This window comes from Haliotis cracherodii, unplaced genomic scaffold (genome assembly GCF_022045235.1).
Source record: "Haliotis cracherodii isolate W230 unplaced genomic scaffold, xgHalCrac1.p SCAF_6, whole genome shotgun sequence".
Lineage (NCBI taxonomy): Eukaryota > Metazoa > Mollusca > Gastropoda > Lepetellida > Haliotidae > Haliotis > Haliotis cracherodii.
The window spans coordinates 70,378,312-70,398,732 of NW_027266319.1; the positions used below are offsets into that span (position 1 = coordinate 70,378,312).

General features: G+C 42.0%; 1 protein-coding gene across 1 annotated transcript; it reads left to right on the plus strand.

The window, feature by feature from the left end:
• The first annotated feature begins 2,333 nt into the window (after positions 1 to 2,333).
• Positions 2,334 to 18,899, plus strand: LOC139444736 (uncharacterized). Its single transcript, XM_071225671.1, has 3 exons — positions 2,334 to 2,670; positions 14,131 to 14,271; positions 18,742 to 18,899. Exons 1-3 carry the CDS (start codon positions 2,334 to 2,336, stop codon positions 18,897 to 18,899), a joined length of 636 nt encoding a protein of 211 aa, XP_071081772.1.
• Positions 18,900 to 20,421: the final 1,522 nt, after the last annotated feature.

The following is a 20,421-nucleotide window of genomic DNA, read 5'->3' on the forward strand; positions in this document are numbered from 1 at the left end:
CCCTTACTCACAGCAACCACATTGACATATTTAATGCCCTTACTCACAGCAACCACATTGACATATTCAATGCCCTTACTCACAGCCACCATATTGACATATTTAATGCCCTTACTCACAGCCACCATAATGACATACAGCAACCACATTGACATATTTAATGCCCTTACTCACAGCAACCATATTGACATATTTAATGCCCTTACTCACAGCAACCACATTGACATATTTAATGCCCTTACTCACAACAACCACATTGACATATTTAATGCCCTTACTCACAGCAACCACATTGACATATTTAATGCCCTTACTCACAGCAACCATATTGACATATTTAATGCCCTTACTCACAGCCACCATAATGACATACAGCAACCATATTGGCATATTTAATGCCCTTACTCACAGCAACCATATTGACATATTTAATGCCCTTACTCACAGCAACCACATTGACATATTTAATGCCCTTACTCACAGCCACCATATTGACATATTTAATGCCCTTACTCACAGCAACCATATTGACATATTTAATGCCCTTACTCACAGCAACCACATTGACATATTTAATGCCCTTACTCACAGCAACCACATTGACATATTTAATGCCCTTACTCACAGCCACCATATTGACATATTTAATGCCCTTACTCACAGCAACCACATTGACATATTTAATGCCCTTACTCACAGCCACCATAATGACATACAGCAACCATATTGGCATATTTAATGCCCTTACTCACAGCAACCATATTGACATATTTAATGCCCTTACTCACAGCAACCACATTGACATATTTAATGCCCTTACTCACAGCCACCATATTGACATATTTAATGCCCTTACTCACAGCAACCATATTGACATATTTAATGCCCTTACTCACAGCAACCACATTGACATATTTAATGCCCTTACTCACAGCAACCATATTGACATATTTAATGCCCTTACTCACAGCAACCACATTGACATATTTAATGCCCTTACTCACAGCAACCACATTGACATATTCAATGCCCTTACTCACAGCAGGGCCTGACCCAATGTTCCTTTTGTAGCAATATTATTAATTGTGACCTTGCTTTGACCTTTGCATTTTGTACACGCTCTTAATTTCTCTCAAAACGCATCACTTTGCATTGAATACTACGTCTCCTCAGACAATACGAAATAAATGAAGCTGAAACTTTGTGGGCTTTGTCCTAGTAATGGCGGTACAACACAGTCATGTGCATTTAAGTAAGTAAAAGGGTGACTTTGTTTACACATTTTTCATTTGAAATTATCTACAATTCTCCAAATATGGATATTTGGCTCTGTAAGAATACATTTTTCTTGTTGATATTTTAACGTGTTTTTTAGATATTCATCTTTGATCCCTTATGCTGTCAAATGTAAACAAAAACGACAAAACGTTTTCCTGATCATACGAAACACATTTCCCAATGCAATAGAACCTTAAACAGAAAGTCTCTTTCATCTACCAACCTTAGTGACAAAGAGCTTGGATGTACGCAATTGAGATACGATGATATGCATCAGCCAAATCACCGAGACTGACCACTCGATCTCGTCAGTCACCTTTAACGACAAGCATGGGGAACATTTGTCCCACGTTTGTGTTAACTCTCATAACCTTGAATTTATACAGAATTAGATAACGTATTTGAAAATTCCTCCAATTGCGGAGTGTGCTGCTTTATTACTGTAACACTGATTCCTCGATCCTCCTCGGGAGTATCAGTTAACACTACAAACATGTTGCTGAAGTAAAACTATTTTCAAAACCCCGTAAATAATCCTGTGATCGTCGTGTTCTCCTGACCAGGGTTTTCAACTGCAATCTGTTTGTCAGGCTAGTGTGTCACTGAACAGACGTAAACCAGAGGTGAGCAAACAGTACCGCACTGACAGGAGTGAGGACTAATGGCATTCTTAGAACACACTGTCTTTACTTGTAGCACAGACTTTGAAACTAACAAACACTGAACATATATTTAGTGTGGAGATATTTGAGGTGTTTTTGTTGTGGATCGCGATGCATGGCCGTAGGTGAAGGTTCCCATGACGGCGCGTGATGGCTGATGTATTATGTATGATGGATAGGTTGAACGCACTCATGGAGAGTATTCTTTTGTTTGATTCCAAGTGCTTTTGCACACAGAACGCTTCTCCGTTATTGCTTTTCTGTTCAATGTTCTTTGAAACAGCTCTCATTCTTCTATTGATTTTTACATCTATATCTAGTGGCACTCGCTGATCATTGGTAGTACAGTCACACGCCAGTATCCCGTCAGTGCCTTTATTCACCTGAAGACTGATGTTGCCAGTACTCCTTCACGTGTGCATCTTCTCCATGGCATTTCCTGCCAGGGTGCCAGGGAACACCTTTCGCCAGATGCTGTTTAGACAAGACTTGATGTTTGACAACATTCTTGTTTCAGAAAATGTTGTTTTTCAAACATCGGACATTAAAAACGTCATTACCTGCTCTAGATCTTGCCTTGCGCAGTCGGAATGTGATTCCTTCTTTTATAACGAAGATCACCAAGTCTGTAGTGGCCAGCCAGCTTCTCTAAATCAGACCAGTGCAGGATTCAGTCAACCAGGATCAAGGTATTTCAAACCAATTCGTCAACCATCAACATCTGAATCGGGTGAGTGATACTTGTAACATGCCAGACTCAGGTCTTATTAGAAACAGGTAATCACGTGATCGCTGAAATGTCACGGTTCTGTGGACTCACTCCCCCCCAAGGTTCACACCAGGTGGTATAAGGCAAACTAGCATGGCACACGAGTAACTAGGATCGGACCTGTCTTGAGCAACTCTTAATGATGATGTGGCATGTGTCTTATGAGACACCATATATACTGAACCAAATTAAAACCTTCACAATCCTAAAATTTTAACATTTTGACCAGTTATCATTGTGGGCCCTTATTGTGTATTTAAACAGTAATGGCCACGTATTGTCTTCAGATAACACCCGTTTTTGTGCAGGTGAATCGATCAAAATCATGTGCCCAGCACCATAGTGGCGAAAGTGGTGTTTCACGTGCAACTGGTTACGTGGCCATAATACCGCACGTGTTTTCAGCCATAGTTGTTAGCAGTCATTAACAAAAAAAGAAAAACACAAGAAAACAAAAGTCTTTACGGCCATTTGTCATGCCACGCCTTTCAAATGTGCAACGTGATCATGCCATCGGCATGTTGCAGACGGGAACGTCCGTAGCTGAAGTCGCAAGGACGATGGGTTGTAGTCGACGGACTGTTTATGATTTACAGACACGTCTACAGCAAACGGGTACCACCGCTGATCGGCCTCGGCCAGGTCGACCACGTGTGACGTCACATGCAGAGGATCGTCAGATTGTCTTACGTCACCTCCGTAACCGATTTTTGACGGCTACGTCAACCAGAAATGAACTGTTTAGGGGAAAACTCAGTGCGCAAACTGTTCGAAACCGTCTGAGAACTGCTCACCTTCAAGCAGGACGACCATACTGCGGGCCGATTCTGACTCAATTACACAGACGTCAACGCCAATTTTGGGCACAGCGACACTTACGATGGACTCAGATAAATTGGAATCAAGTCGTCTTCAGTGATGAATCCCGATTTAATCTCCGATTTGCTGATGGTAGGGCGAAGGTGTGGAGGCGCCGTCATGAACGTTACGCCTAGTGTTGTATACAGAAAGTTCAGATTTCGAGGCGGAAGTGTCATGGTGTGGGGTGCTTTCTGTGGCAATGCACGTTCAAGGCTTCTTGTCATCCGTGGCAACCTCAACGCTGCTGCTTACCGCGACCAGGTACTGGCAGCAGAACTTCTGCCTTTTATGGCAGCACATGGACCCGGTTTGATCTTCCAACACGACAATGCCAGACCCCACACAGCAATTTTGACAAGGAATTTCCTTCAGAATGCGGGAGTCAACGTCATGGACTGGTCGTCAAGGTCTCCCGACCTAAATCCCATCGAACAAGTCTGGGATGCTCTTGGCAGAAGTCTGCGCACTCTCCAGAACCAACCACAGAATTTGCAAGATCTTGGCACCATTTTGCAGCAACAATGGCGTCGTCTTCCCAATCATGTGTTCACAAGCATCACAAGGTCGATGCGGAGGCGTTGTGTGACAGTTGTCAACGCACATGTTGGCCATACACGTGAGTGAGTGAGTGAGTGAGTGAGTGAGGGTTTAACGCTACTTCGAACAGTACACCAGTCATATCACGGCGTGCCAGCTTAATATGGGAGGAAAGCCCAAAATGATGCAGGCCTCAGACGTTTACCCCTTTAGTGAAACCCACGGGCATGCTCTTCTGCGAGGCCTATGATACTAAATCTAGGATTATTGATGGAAAAAGATTCATTAATTTTCCTGAAATATTACATCGTCGTGACCTTGAAGGTCAATCGATTAATGCGTCCAAAAAGCACAGCATAGGATAACTTATTATTGAAATTTCACCAAACATTATTTTCCTACACGAACACCATTTCATCTACAACCATTGTATAAAAGCATCACTTCATTAATCATTTGATCTAGGAACTTGTCATAAGTGACATATGAAATAATGCCACACATAAGGCCACTATATTTACTGATAAAAGAAATCTGCCAAAACCATGCATCAGTACTATCAACTTTCTGCTTGACACTAAAACCTGAAGACACGACCATTCCTGTTTTGTACTGGATTTCAAATTTCCATAAAAAATCCGTACAGAGAAATATATATTTCTGGGTACAGCAAATGTACCATCAAATGCCTGTCACAAAGATTAACCTCAATACAATCATGACACGATTTTCGGTATATTCACAGAAAGTGGAATTAATACTATGTGGTTTCTCAAAACTCAAAGGATTTGCTTAAGTTCAATTCTGTAAAAACATTTGATTTTTGAACTTTGTACATCACTGTCCCACATGACACATTTAAAAAAGACTTCATTCCTTGACCCATGAGGCTTTTATTTCAAGACGTTGTGACCACAGATAGTTACATTTTTATCTTCAGGGGTTCAAGGCAATTTGTCAAAAATGACAGCACACGCCACCGGCAATTAGGCAAGAAGTACACATCGCTATGAGCACCAATTGTGCTCCCCTTCTTGTTGATCTGATTCTTATGTATATGAATCGGAATTTCTGCTCGGGTTGCCAAAGTGAACACAAGGTTATTTGGCCAAGAAGTTAAAATCAAGCCTCAGGTATATGGATGAACTGATATCGTTCAATAACCGTCTAGTAGCCAATTCTCTTTTTCTGATTTACACAACTAAACTAGGAAAATAGGAGACCAGTGAGACTGCCTCATCTGTTTCATATCTAGATCTATGCATAAAGATTCAGAGTGACAAACACTCTCCACATGATTGTGTGACAAACGGGATCACTTCATCTTTCCAATAGTTAACTTTCCCTTTTTGCTGAGCAATATTTCACAGGTACAGCCCTTGGTGTCTTCATTTCACAGCTACAGCCCTTGGTGTCCACATTTCACAGCTACAGCCCTTGGTGTCCACATTTCTCAACTACAGCCCTTGGTGTCCACATTTCACAACTACAGCCCTTGGTGTCCATATTTCACAGGTACAGCCCTTGGTGTCAACATTTCACAGCTAAAGCCCTTGGTGTCCACATTTCACAACTACAGCTCTTGGTGTCCACATTTCGAGGCTACAGCCCTTGGTGTCCACATTTCTCAACTACAGCCCTTGGTGTCCATATTTCACAGCTACAGCCCTTGGTGTCCATATTTCACAGGTACAGCCCTTGGTGTCCACATTTCTCAACTACAGCCCTTGGTGTCCATATTTCACAGGTACAGCCCTTGGTGTCCACATTTCTCAACTACAGCCCTTGGTGTACACATTTCACAACTACAGCCCTCGGTGTCCACATTTCACAGGTACAGCCCTTGGTGTCCACATTTCACAGCTACAGCCCTTGATGTCCACATTTCACAGGTACAGCCCTTGATGTCCACATTTCACAGCTACAGCCCTTGGTGTCCACATTTCACAGCTACAGCCCTTGGTGTCCACATTTCACAGGTACAGCCCTTGGTGTCAACATTTCACAGCTAAAGCCCTTGATGTCCACATTTCAAAGCTACAGCCCTTGATGTCCACATTTCACAACTACAGCCCTTGGTGTCCACATTTCACAGCTACAGCCCTTGGTGTCCACATTTCACAGCTACAGCCCTTGGTGTCCACATTTCACAGGTACAGCCCTTGGTGTCTTTCTATCAAGAGTTCGAAGAGCGTCGTACAACTCTGGCGCAAAAGTTGTTTGTTGTTGATCAGTAAAGCTTTCAAAAGCTTTTATGTTAGACATGTGGAGGATATTTTCCAATTTGACGCATCAGTGACAAAATAATCCACTTGCCTTTGCATGTGTTTGTCTCGGTTGCCACCGGCAGAGCAGGATGCCTGGATACATCAGTATTTGATGGTGATTCACATAAACATGCTCGCGATAAAGTCGGAATTGTTCAATCGATTCTTTGCATAATATCATACATAATGTTTACTTTATCTCTTGGGAAATCATACTTTGAGAAAATTCATTTGAAACATGGTTAAAACATTGTATTCATGTTCCTTCATGAAACAATAGTTTGATGAAGAATAATACAATAGCAATTTCTACCCTTCTGTGTCAAGGTCACGTCAATCGTCAGGGCCATGCGACAAATATACTCTTAAAAAAGTAACGCAAGCGCAGATTGGTGTGAGATTGGAAAATACATTTATATCAGGAGCCGTACAAGGTTTTGCCCCAAAATAGCTGTCTATCAAATTAATCCCTAAGGTGCTCTATCGGGTTCAAATCCAGAGATCTGGAGACCCAGGGGAGAACATCAATACATACACTTTGCCTCTAACCATCCACCTCAAGTCAAGAAAAGAATTGTTTCAACCCTAGCAAGACCAGCTCACAACATCTGTTCCACGAAGCAACATCCAACTACTGAACTAAGCCACCTCAAACAAGTATTTACACACTATAACCTCTATCCTGAGCAACAAGTAAAACAGATCATACAGAACATCACCAAGAAATCTCAGAAATCCCCGCGTCAACAGTCTGCACCCTTTGTGATCAGCCTCCCCTACTTTGGAACAGTGAGCCACAGAATCTTGAGAAACAGGCCAACATTGATTAAGTCATACCATTCAGAACACAATTAAAGCCACAGGTGAACCACCATCCAGCCACAAGCTTGAACAATCAGGAGCAGGGAGCCACATTCCGTGCAATTGTGGACAAGCTAACATAGGAGAAACATCTAGGCCCCTCAAAACCAGAATGAAAGAACATCAAAGCTCAGTCTCCAAAGATGACTCTAAATCAGCTCTATCAGACCACATCCGTGACAACCCATGCCATAACATCCAGTGGGAGAGAGTCACAACCCTCACCACAAACCTCAAAGACTTCAAGATCAGGAAACTACAAGAAGCCATCAACATCTAAAGACTCCAGCCGTCAATCAACCATGGCCAAGGATATTACATACCCTCGGCGTATCATCAACTCATCAAAGACCCTAATCAGCCATAATCCCGTTGTTTATATTACTGGCTTCATCCTTTGTTTATGTCACTGACTTCACCGATGGTTGTCATCACTACCCTTGTTTGTGTGGCTTCTCTACACCAGTATAACAATATCTACTCTACTGTATAAACATAGCCTCCTACATGCCTCATCACTTGCCTTGCTGATAACGGTGTTAGAACCTACACCGAAACGTCGCTCTTAATTGTAATAAAGAAGTTGTTCATCCATAAATTCTTATTCTTACTTAACATCAACGTTGTTGTTGTGTAGACAGGCTCTTGTGATCCGTGCTGTATGCGGTTGAGCGTTGTCCTGCTGGAATACACCGTTGCCGTTCGCAACAATTGGGAGGACGTGCGGTAGGAGAATTTCGTTGATATATCGTTTAGCCGTAAGATTGCCTTGGATATGGACCAAACCTGTCCTGCCATGATAAGAGATATCCGCCAACATCATAACGTTACCCCCACCAAACCTGTCCACTTCCTGTACGCGGTTTCCCTCGGTAACATTCTCCCCGACGTTTGTCGATTCGTGCTCTTCCAACCCCTCGACGGAGGAGAAATATTGATACGTCACTGAACCACACATTGCAGTTGAGGCCATACCCTGTGTTAACGACACCAATGCAGTCGTTTTGACTCAATATGACGCGTCAAACAGGACGTCTTGCCCGTAGTCCTGCTGCTCTTAAGCGGTTTCGTATGGTCTGGTCAGAGATTGTGCGCAGTCCGGGGTATTTGGGATGCGGTGGCTGTGGTTGTCCTTTCACGTAGGTGGCGCAGTCGGATGTAGCGATCGTGGATGGGGTGGTTACTCTTGGTCATTCTGACCTGGGCCGACCACATGTTGATCCATGCTGTTGAAACCGATGGTGCTGGGCGCTACATTGAAAACCTTGCATACAGCTGATCGGGATTCCCTCCCCCCTTGGCCCGTTAATTTTGCTTTGATGGCTAAAAAGTTCCGTGTTGTGTTTCTTTTTTTGAAGAGTATACTTGTGAACAGTATAATTGAACCAGAAACAGTATGCTACAGAACTTGTTACACTACATATACTTATGATATAGTTGGAATTGAACAACTGGCTCTGCTTTATGCAGATATTTGTATTCGATATGGAAAGGGTTTTGTCGCTTTTTTTACTTTGTATTTTGCTGGCAGCTCATGGCTGAGTTTGAAGTTCAAGGTCTTTAGATCGGAAGTTCTGTATTAGTGCTATTAGAGGCATGGGATTTTACATATGTTTGCATTGGGCACATGTATTCCCAGACCAGAAGTGGCGCGAATAGCTGGAAACGTTGTTTTATATTTCTAACCTTTATCCTGCTGAATTATTGTTTTGGCAAAAGGCGCTGTAAAGAGTGTCAACGATTTCAAACAGTCGGTGCTTCATTAAACAAGGACCAATTGAACAAATATGTTGCACATTTATTCCTGATAGAAAACTACACAGTACTATGTCACGAATTCCTGATGTTTTCAATCATACCAAGGTTAAGACCAAAGCGAACACAATATTTGCCCTTGCCTGAACTACGTTATTAAAGGTGGTTTACGTTACAAGGGTGTAGAACGTGATACCCTTCAAATGTCACCGTTCATGATATGTCCTGCAGAAGAAAGAGCAGGAATAAATACTTAAAGTGACTAAATGCAATGAAATGAATAACAAACTGCATAGTTTGTGCAATTCCATTAATGTAGATATAACTTAGCATGTATGCAAGTGTAGCAGGGTACCTTTATCATATTCTTCCTAGTTACATTATTATTCATACATCATCACCGTAATCATCTATATGTTCAATGTTTGTCTTGCCTACAGTTGAATGTCAGTATATAACTCTTTAAACAACTCAACTCCCTTATTTTCAGTCTCTGGGAATCTCTAACTAGATTTTCCCCTTCAAACTTCTGTCTATCTTTAGACATTTTTTCACACCTGTAGGGTTTCCCTCAGTCTATTTATATCTTGCATTAAGCACTTCCTTTGATGCTTAATGCAATCTGTCTTCTAATTGGCCACCCTGGTCCTCTACAGGTAGCTTCCTTCCATACCTGACTTCCTCGTCACTTCATGTGCTGCTGTTGAGGAGGAAGGACATTTTCTTTTCTTCAGGTATGGAATGGCCTTTTTGTCAATCTGTTTTCATCTGCTTCTGTCAGAAATTAATATCTATATTAGGGTGCTGAGTTAAATTGTATAACATATATAATATCATTTAAAGTAGTTTTAAAGTAATAAATGGAATATTAATAGTATAAAACTTGTTTGTAAAATAATTAACCACATGGTCTATTTTGGCCCATGTGCTTTTCAAGTGTCCTATAGTCTGATAGAAGTAATTAAACATTAAAGTTAGTTTTATCATAGTTATAAAATGGCTTTTGTACTTATATATTTAAGATAAATAATACCTGTAAATTTGCAAATATATGACTTCATGTGCTGCTGTTGAGAAGGAAGGATATTTTCTTTTCTTCAGATAGTTCTTCAACAGCAGCCACCCGCATTGTAATAAACACATTATCATCACCTGTTTGTGTTTTCCAACGGCTCCAGCCGGATCATAACCACTACCCCGGCTACAAATGTGGCGCCCAACGTGGGGCTGAGCACGTTCATATTAAATTTGAGCAAAATAAGCCTCAGTACCCTGCTATGCAGCCCGGGACGTCCCTTCTGCTGACGGAGGAGTATGCAGCAGGGCGTGGAGTCATCCCACAGATGACATCCTTACCTTGTCAGCTTGCTGTCGGTGTTAATCTCTTTGGTCATGTGGACAAGGCGTCCGACCTCGGATCAGAAGGTCCGTGTTTCGAATCCCATCACGGGACTCGGAAATTTTATGGCCACTACACGAGATAATATTAAAATACACTTTTGCTTAGGTTAAAGTTCAGCCTCTAAAACATTCACTCAAAACATCAACATTAATAGAAATATAGGATTTCAGGTAAATATGATAATTACTTATAAATGCTTATTTATAATGCCTAATCTTTGATAACTATTTAATCCTATTTGGAAGTCAAGACAAATTATAAACTAACCTTTTGTGGTGATCTACGAATACTCCCAGTGCAGTGCATAGTGAAGGTGGCAATATGGAGTTTGTCAGAGCAAGACGGTAAAGTTTGAATTTAGCCAATCACAGGATCGCTTGGGCTGTGATTGATCAATAGAGGGCTGGACAAAGAATGTAGTTGAGCTTGGGATGTGATTGATCGCTGAGGGCTGGACTTAGAATGATGGGATTAAACAAACACGTCTCTTGAATATAATTCAACAGAAGCAAAATTTGAAATAGATTTATTTACAAAAAAAATAAAAAACAAATATATACACCTGCTACATAAGGATCACCATTCGATGTTACGTTGAATATAGAGGGATATGATTCATGTATCTGCGATGTACACGCTGACGATTTTGTTTTCACTATAATAATTGTGTCCAAAGCAATATGTCTGTAGGTATCGTCGATCGGCAATGATCACCCTATACAATAGATGCGCGAAAATAGGGGTGACAAAACTTGTATCAAAATAGCATTCACGCGATGCCGAATGTGATAGGATATACTAGATACATATTTTCAGTGTTAGTTTCTAACTAAATGTAGGACAGTTAAAGAATGTTTCCTGTTATAATACATTTATTGATTCTTGCTTTATTTTAGAACAATTTCATACAACATTTTAAAATGTATTCCATCAAATTAGAGACCGCCATGATTGTGTATTTGATGATAGATTTGTGTGTGTTCAATGATTTACAGCTGCTCACAGCTTCTAAAATGTTAAGATATATTTTTATATTTAGTAGCTACTATTTTCCACAACGACTATGTGTATAGAGACTAAATATTGGTCAGTGCATCAGCACAATGTAACTGATCAAACTTCAATTATTACCTTTAGTTTAAACATATTTTATTCAACAATTATGATCTGTCACCTGAACATCAATTATGAGAATAAACAATAACTATTTGATGTCATTATTTAACTTTGGTATTCCATAAAAAATAAGGAAATAGATAAGGTCCTTAGGAACATATACATACACACCTCATATGGACATTAATCTTATGTTTGAAGTGGTTTGTTTCCAAAAAAAAACAAATTTTAAATATAATTGTAATATGAATACGATCCATTAATTTCTTTTATAACAGTGCATGATATTTTTGTTTGTTTAATCACAAGAACCAGGATGGCACTTAGGCTGGTGAGTTAGCCATATATTTATAAAAGAATGTTATCTTTTGAAAAAGGAATGGGGCACATATACGTACATTGACAACTCTTGCAGTTCTGTTCTGTTGGTGAAAACAACAACATGGAAATATCCTACCTTATGTAGTTTGTCAGGGTTCTCACCAATGAAATAATGTGTAATTAGTGTGGCAGGACTTTCCAGAGCACTTTGACATTGAAGCTCATGCATGTCCTATAAAGGAACATGAACCATTGGGAAATGTCAGTCAATGTGATGTACACAAATTCAAAATAAATGTAGATCATCATCACCTTTGGATCTGACAAATTAGCGTGGAATCCTTTACGGTTTTGGATTAAGACTTACAAATTTGATGTTACGCACCTGTGTCAATCACGAAGACATATGAGAAACATAGGAGTGAAGACTGATATCCAGATCAATGAATAGTAAACAAACCTTTGCATATTTTGCTTTGATGTGTGTCAGGCGGTACCTGTTTCCGGTTTCAGAACTGACAGCTAAAATTGCAAGTACTTGGATTATTTTTCATAAACTGCATTTGTTTTTGGTATTGAATGGTTTAGCTAGAACGTATATCAGTTAAGATTTGGAATGGCATCCAATGTTTGTGATTATTCGCAGTCTTTGTTCAACTAAATAAATTGCGAGTTAGGCTACGCCCAAACGTGTCACTGCATGACGTTCGTCGGCCTGTCTATAAAAATGAGATACTTTTTCACAAAGTTTTATACAATTGTGTCAATAATTCTAGATAAGTAAGTTAGATGTAACAAAATTATTGCAATATGCATATGGAGTTTCTTTACCGCCGTAGCCATGGACGTACAAGTCTCATCCAATCGATGATGTTACAATTCAGATTGTTCACGTTTAGAATTAATTGAATTGAAATTTGTTATTTTTTAGAAATTAAGGAACTTGAGTGTTTTCCTATCGTCAGAAAAAAACCTTATCATCGAATATGAAAAGTGAAAAAAATACTAAGAACATATCGGACTGCATGCCGCTCAACGTGAAGTGCCAAACGTCTGCAATGGCCGTTTCTGGTAGTTGAATGCCGATAAATTTAGCAGATACTTTCTTAACTCGCGTTGTTTTCTTTTTGAGGTATATATACTACTGAAAGTTATTTTGCAAGCTGGTCATTTATGCGAACCATACAGGACTTAAAATATACGCAAAGCCAACTCGTTATAGCGAGTTTCATTTGGGGATGTCCTTCGACTGTGCGCAACTATGAGATCAACAGTAGCATTGCGTGCTATAAGGTAGGCATGGAACTTTCTGTTTCACATTGTACAGCATTTGGTGATTATGAAAAGTGCTTTGTCGCTTTTATCCCAAATTCAGAAATAATGTCATTAAAACGGAAGTGATTAAAACTTCAAGTTGCAAATGTATTCTTATTTGTCCTATATTTTCCAAAACCGTAATTGCATTGGGTGTGTTATAGGTCCAAACCAGAACTGAGGCCACTGAATCGGAAACTCTAATACTGTCTTGATGGTAGACTGTGGGACAGGACAGCATTGGGCACCAATGGGGGTCAAACATGAGTATAGGTAGGATCAGCTGTCACTTGATTTGGAAAAGGCAAAACTGATTCATGGTTGGGGCTTTCAGGAAGAGATGAAGTAGGAGTTGTATCATTTTCTGCATCTACTGCAACGCCACGGGACCTAGATGTCACGGTAACATTGTCACTTTGAGATCGAGAAACCATAACGTATAAACTATCTTGGCAGGTTCAACCACGTTCTGCCCAGTTCCTGTAACATGAATATGAACTTGCCAGCAGCTGGGCAGGCCACAATTTACTGTGAAACGAGGAAGTATCAAACATCTTGGCAAGCTCGACCATATTGTTTCCTGTACAAAAGATCACTTGGCGGTCTCTGGGCCTTTGGGTAGGCTACGTCTCACTGTGACAACTCGACCACATTCAGTCCTGGTCATGTGTCACATAGTCGCCGGTCGGTGAGAAACATCTCGACATGCATGGCAAGATGAGCGCACAGAGTTTGTTAGACAAGCGCACGGTCAGGCTTCACATTTTGAGCACAAAAAGGGGTTCAACTGAGCGGATTTACAAAAGACCCTTTTGTGGGTAATTTGCTAGTTTGCAAACAAATACAGTCAGTAGTCGTCTTATTGAATGCTACCTAACTATCATAAAGTGACAGTGTTCAAGTCAGCATTCCTTTGGTTATACAATATGGTTGAAATCAAGAACTTAAATATCACCCCTAACATTTCTTTTGGTTTTCTCCCAGAAGCCTCTGACACGGCCGGCAGCTGCTTCGAGAATGTAACTGATGCCGCTAGTCGCAATGGTCTCGAGAAGGCATGTGTCACTGGAAGTCTGTTGAAGATCAACTCCGAAATCAATGAAACGAGGCCACTGGTTACTCAAGAAAGTAAGTGAAGGGGTGTCAGTCTAACACTGTTGTAAGCTCAGCTTGAAGGAAGGGTGTCAGTCTAACACGGTGGTGTATTTCGTGTGAAGGAAAGGTGTCAGTCTAACACGGTGGTGTGCTATGTGTGAAGGAAGGTGTGTCAGTCTAACACGGTGGTGTGCTATGTGTGAAGGAAGGTGTGTCAGTCTAACACGGTGGTGTGCTTTGTGTGAAGGAAGGTGTGTCAGTCTAACACTGTGGTGTGCTATGTGTGAAGAAAGGTGTCAGTCTAACACGGTGGTGTGCTATGTGTGAAGGAAGGTGTGTCAGTCTAACACGGTGGTGTGCTATGTGTGAAGGAAGGGTGTCAGTCTAACACTGTGGTGTGCTATGTGTGAAGGAAGGGTGTCAGTCTAACACTGTGGTGTGCTTCGTGTGAAGGAAGGGTGTCAGTCTAACACTGTGGTGTGCTTTGTGTGAAGGAAAGGTGTCAGTCTAACACTGTGGTGTGCTATGTGTGAAGGAAGGGTGTCAGTCTAACACGGTGGTGTGCTTTGTGTGAAGGAAGGTGTGTCAGTCTAACACGGTGGTGTGCTATGTGTGAAGGAAGGTGTGTCAGTCTAACACTGTGGTGTGCTATGTGTGAAGGAAGGTGTGTCAGTCTAACACTGTGGTGTGCTATGTGTGAAGGAAAGGTGTCAGTCTAACACGGTGGTGTGCTATGTGTGAAGGAAGGTGTGTCAGTCTAACACTGTGGTGTGCTATGTGTGAAGGAAGGTGTGTCAGTCTAACACGGTGGTGTTCTTCGTGTGAAGGAAGGGTGTCAGTCTAACACTGTGGTGTGCTATGTGTGAAGGAAGGTGTGTCAGTCTAACACGGTGGTGTGCTATGTGTGAAGGAAAGGTGTGTCAGTCTAACACGGTGGTGTGCTTCGTGTGAAGGAAGGGTGTCAGTCTAACACTGTGGTGTGCTATGTGTGAAGGAAAGGTGTCAGTCTAACACTGTGGTGTGCTTCGTGTGAAGGAAGGGTGTCAGTCTAACACTGTGGTGTGCTATGTGTAAAGGAAAGGTGTCAGTCTAACACTGTGGTGTGCTATGTGTGAAGAAAGGTGTCAGTCTAACACGGTGGTGTGCTTTGTGTGAAGAAAGGTGTCAGTCTAACACTGTGGTGTGCTTTGTGTGAAGGAAAGGTGTCAGTCTAACACGGTGGTGTGCTATGTGTGAAGGAAGGTGTGTCAGTCTAACACGGTGGTGTGCTATGTGTGAAGGAAGGGTGTCAGTCTAACACGGTGGTGTGCTTTGTGTGAAGGAAGGTGTGTCAGTCTAACACGGTGGTGTGCTTCGTGTGAAGGAAAGGTGTCAGTCTAACACGGTGGTGTGCTTCGTGTGAAGGAAGGTGTGTCAGTCTAACACGGTGGTGTGCTATGTGTGAAGGAAGGTGTGTCAGTCTAACACTGTGGTGTGCTATGTGTGAAGGAAGGTGTGTCAGTCTAACACTGTGGTGTTCTTCGTGTGAAGGAAGGGTGTCAGTCTAACACTGTGGTGTGCTTTGTGTGAAGGAAGGTGTGTCAGTCTAACACGGTGGTGTGCTATGTGTGAAGGAAAGGTGTCAGTCTAACACGGTGGTGTGCTTTGTGTGAAGGAAAGTGTGTCAGTCTAACGCTGTGATGTGCTCCGTGTGAAGGAAGGTGTGTCAGTCTAACACTGTGATGTGCTTCGTGTGAAGGAAGGTGTGTCAGTCTAACACGGTGGTGTTCTTCGTGTGAAGCGATTTCAGTCTAACATGCTGGTGTGCTCCGTTTGAAGGAAGGATGTCAATCTAACACTGTGGTGTGCTTCGTGTGAAGGACGGTGTGTCAGTCTAACACGGTAGTGTGCTTCGTGTGAAGGACGGTTTGTCAGTCTGACACGCTGGTGTGCTTCGCGTGAAGGAAGGGGTGTCAGTCTGACATGGTGGTGTATGAAAGGCCTCCGGCCTATATACAAACACACACACAATGTATACATACTTTCAACATATGTGCATTCTAGGAGACATTTGTAGTTACAAGTTCTTGACGAACATTGAGTGCTTGATGGAGAAATTGAGCTAGGCTGTAGATTACATCAGAAGATTGATTAGACATAAATGATATAAGGGATGCTGTAGATTGCTGTTTAAGGTATTTAGCGGGTACAAAATGTTTTCGTATATCTTGGTAAAACTCACAGATAAAAAGTACATGAAATTCGTCCTCAACATCCATATCACATAATGGACACATTTTAACGTATTTTGTCTTCTTCCGGTATTTACTCTAATATCAGTTTAGCACTGTAGTGCGCTTAGCGTGAAGGGGTGTCACTCTAAAACTGTCTTGTGTTTCGTGTCAAGAGGCGTCAGTCAAACCATGTGGTGTGCTTCGTGTACAGGGGATAGCAGGCTAACACTGTGGTGTGCTTCTTGTGAAGGGGTACCAGTCTAACACTGTGGTGTGCTTCGTGTGAAGGGGTGTCAGTCTAACACTGTGGTGTGCTTCGTGTGAAGGGGTACCAGTCTAACACTGTGGTGTGCTTCGTGTGAAGGGGTACCAGTCTAACACTGTGGTGTGCTTCGTGTGAAGGGGTACCAGTCTAACACTGTGGTGTGCTTCGTGTGAAGGGGTGTCAGTCCAACACTGTGGTGTGCTTCGTGTGAAGGGGTGCCAGTCTAACACTGTCGTGTGTTTGGTGTGAAGGGGTGTCAGTCTAACACTGTCGTGTGTTTGGTGTGAAGGGGTGTCAGTCTAACACTGTCGTGTGTTTCGCCTGAAGGGGTGCCAGTCTAACACTGTCGTGTGTTTCGTATGTAGGAAATGTCTCGAGTCATGCATGAGTTATAATTACATTTACTTTTATAGTCTATTTAACCATATGCGAAAGACGTTCAACCGTATAATCAGAATATAGGTTTGAGGGTTGTCAAGTGATACCCTCTCACATATCATTATGCTGGAAGCCTGACAAAAAATTCACATCAGTTTACTTATCCGTGATAATTACAAATTGATTATTTAAGATACGAATCCAGCTAGATAAACATAATAGAAATAATGTAATCTAAATATTTCTCTCAGCAGTGTTTCCACGATGCGTTGATCATCAGTTCGAATCTCAGATTCAAAATGATCATGACCCTTGGTTTGGTTGCAACATATAACCAATAGTGCCCAGGATGTTTGCACCATATAACCAATAGTGCCAGGGATGTTTACACCATATAACCAATAGTGCCAGGGATGTTTGCACCATATAACCAAAAGTGCCCGGGATGTTTGCGCCATATAACCAATAGTGCCCGGGATGTTTACACCATATAACCAATAGTGCCCGGGATGTTTGCACCATATAACCAATAGTGCCCGGGATGTTTGCACCATATAACCAATAGTGCCCGGGATGTTTGGGCCATATAAGCAATAGTGCCAGGGATGTTTGAACCATATAACCAATAGTGCCCGGGATGTTTGCACCATGTAACCAATAGTGCCCAGGATGCTTGCACCATATAACCAATAGTGCCGAGGATGTTTGCACCATATAACCAATAGTGCCCGGGATGTTTGCACCATATAACCAATAGTGCCCGGGATGTTTGCACCATATAACCAATAGTGCCCGGGATGTTTGCACCATATAAGACAGTGGCCGGGATGTTTGCACATATAATCAATAGTGCCCAGGATGTTTGCACCATATAAGATAGTGCCAGGGATGTTTGCACCATAAAACCAATAGTGCCCGGGATGTTTGCACCATAAAACCAAGTGCCCAGGATGTTTGGGCCATATAACCAATAGTGCCCGGGATGTTTGCACCATAAAACCAATAGTGCCCGGGATGTTTGCACCATATAACCAATAGTGCCCGGGATGTTTGCACCATATAACCAATAGTGCCCGGGATGTTTGCACCATATAAGATAGTGCCCGGGATCTTTGCACATATAACCAATAGTGCCCAGGATGTTTGCACCATATAAGATAGTGCCAGGGATGTTTGCACCATAAAACCAATAGTGCCCGGGATGTTTGCACCATAAAACCAATAGTGCCCGGGATGTTTGCACCATAAAACCAATAGTGCCCGGGATGTTTGCACCATAAAACCAATAGTGCCCGGGATGTTTGAACCATATAACCAATAGTGCCCGGGATGTTTGCACCATATAACCAATAGTGCCCATGATGTTTGCACCATATAACCAATAGTGCCCATGATGTTTGCACCATCTAACCAATAGTGCCCGGGATGTTTGCACCATATAACCAATAGTGCCCAGGATGTTTGGAACATGGGAGCATCGCTTGTGTACAACTTTTTAACCTTCTATTAAGCTGATCCGATATGGTTATACAACTGTAAGATATATTCAAAGTGGTCAAACCTAGCTCCACTCCTCACCTACTTTGGGGATGGAGTTTATTATTTATATGTTTGTTTAAATTTCATTTTGTGTTTCCCGCCCTGCAGCGACTGTTGACGGACGCTGTGTGGAGGACAGATGGACCTGGTCTGGGGGGAGCAGCGTCACCCTCGTCTGCACCAACGACTGCCTTGTGTATAATCACACTTCAACTCACGAATGTAATTCAGTTGTCATGCAATGGAAGTATGTGTGTCAAGTCTAATTGGTCTAAGTATTCAAACTTATTCAAACTACATATACTCTGCAACAAAAACAACCTCAAAGTGATTTTAGATGTAAATTTTACGTATCATATAGATAATCGCATGGTATATAGTAATAGATGATGATCGAATGTTAAAAATTGGCACACATCATTGTCATTGACCCAGGTTTCATATGGCATACATGGAACAGTAGATTTTCAAGAAGGTCAACTCTTCTCAATCTCTTGCTTGTATAGCCGCCACTGTTGGATGTGTAGCCGAAGAATCTCATCCGTGTACCGTTGTGCCGATATATTCCCCAGAACTTGCACTAAGTCTGTTCTACAAGTGTAGGAAATGCTCACATCGTCACACTGCCATCACCAAATCTGTGTAGTTTCGTGCATAACATTCCCCGCGACGCCTGTAAACACGACGTCTACCATCCGCACGGCGAAGCGAGTCATCACTTAACCAAATTTGTCCCCATCTCAGTGGTGACCATACTCTATAACCTTGACACCACTGACGTCGCAGCCGACGATGCAGGTCCGTCAAGTTGACACCTCGAACTGGTCGTACCCTCTGCGCGTGAACGGTACCTCACTGTCTGGGCCAATATCCTACACACATCCTGGTATTACCGTAGTTGTAGTGGTGGCCGTGGTAGTTCCTTCACGTAAGGGACGTAGCTGTATGAATCTTCCCTGTGCTCTGGTAGTGATACGTGTTCGTCCGCATCTGGGGAGGTCGGTTGTTGTCCCGTTTCTCTGATAACGGTTCCACACTCTTGTAATGGTGCTTGGTGCTACGTGGAAAAACCTGCTTACAGCTTAAGATGATTCTCCTGTTTGCAGTTGGCCGATGGCGTTGTTTCGTTTGGCTTCCGTCAGGCATGGTATATTTCCGCTGTTCACCTGTTGTAAGATTGTGATGGCATGCAAAGGAAAGCCCAGCGTTTTTATAGCCCAACAAGAGATGTTGCACGTGCATGTCAATGTTGGTGTGTTTTAGCGCCAGATTCTCACGTGGCTGTGATTCATCCTCAATCTTAATCCATGCAGAAACAAACAAACCATTTTTTATATTATTTGTGTACGGATGTCGGCAGCAATCAGTCAGATATTTACAATTTAACTACATTTGCGTTACATTTTTGTGCAGAGTATATGTCTATTCTGTCTGTGGGTACTGTCATGTGTTACAAAACGAATGGAATATTGTGACGCAGTTTGCTCCAAATCATGGTACTATTATTGAATGCTTTTCCTGATAGGTATCTCGCCCCACATTTGAAAAGAACAAGACATTAGGTTAGGTTATCTGTATACCTGGCAGTGTAGTTGCCCCAAACACGGAATAGTTAACATGAACTAAATGTGTTTGATTGTTGTTCAACGCCGCACTCAGCAATATTCCAGCTATATGACGGCGGTCTGTAAATAATCGTGTGTGGTCCAGACAATCAAGTGCTTGACATCATGAGGGTCGATCTACGTAATTGGTATACAATGACATGCATCAACTAAGTCAGCGAGC

Bases quoted from the DNA above. Each gene is read 5' to 3' on its own strand.
- LOC139444736 (XM_071225671.1), top strand. From the start codon at position 2,334: ATGTTGCCAGTACTCCTTCACGTGTGCATCTTCTCCATGGCATTTCCT. The intron at 2,671-14,130 runs GTGAGTGATACT...TTCTCCCAGAAG, and splicing joins ACCATCAACATCTGAATCGG to CCTCTGACACGGCCGGCAGC. The intron at 14,272-18,741 runs GTAAGTGAAGGG...CCCGCCCTGCAG, and splicing joins GCCACTGGTTACTCAAGAAA to CGACTGTTGACGGACGCTGT.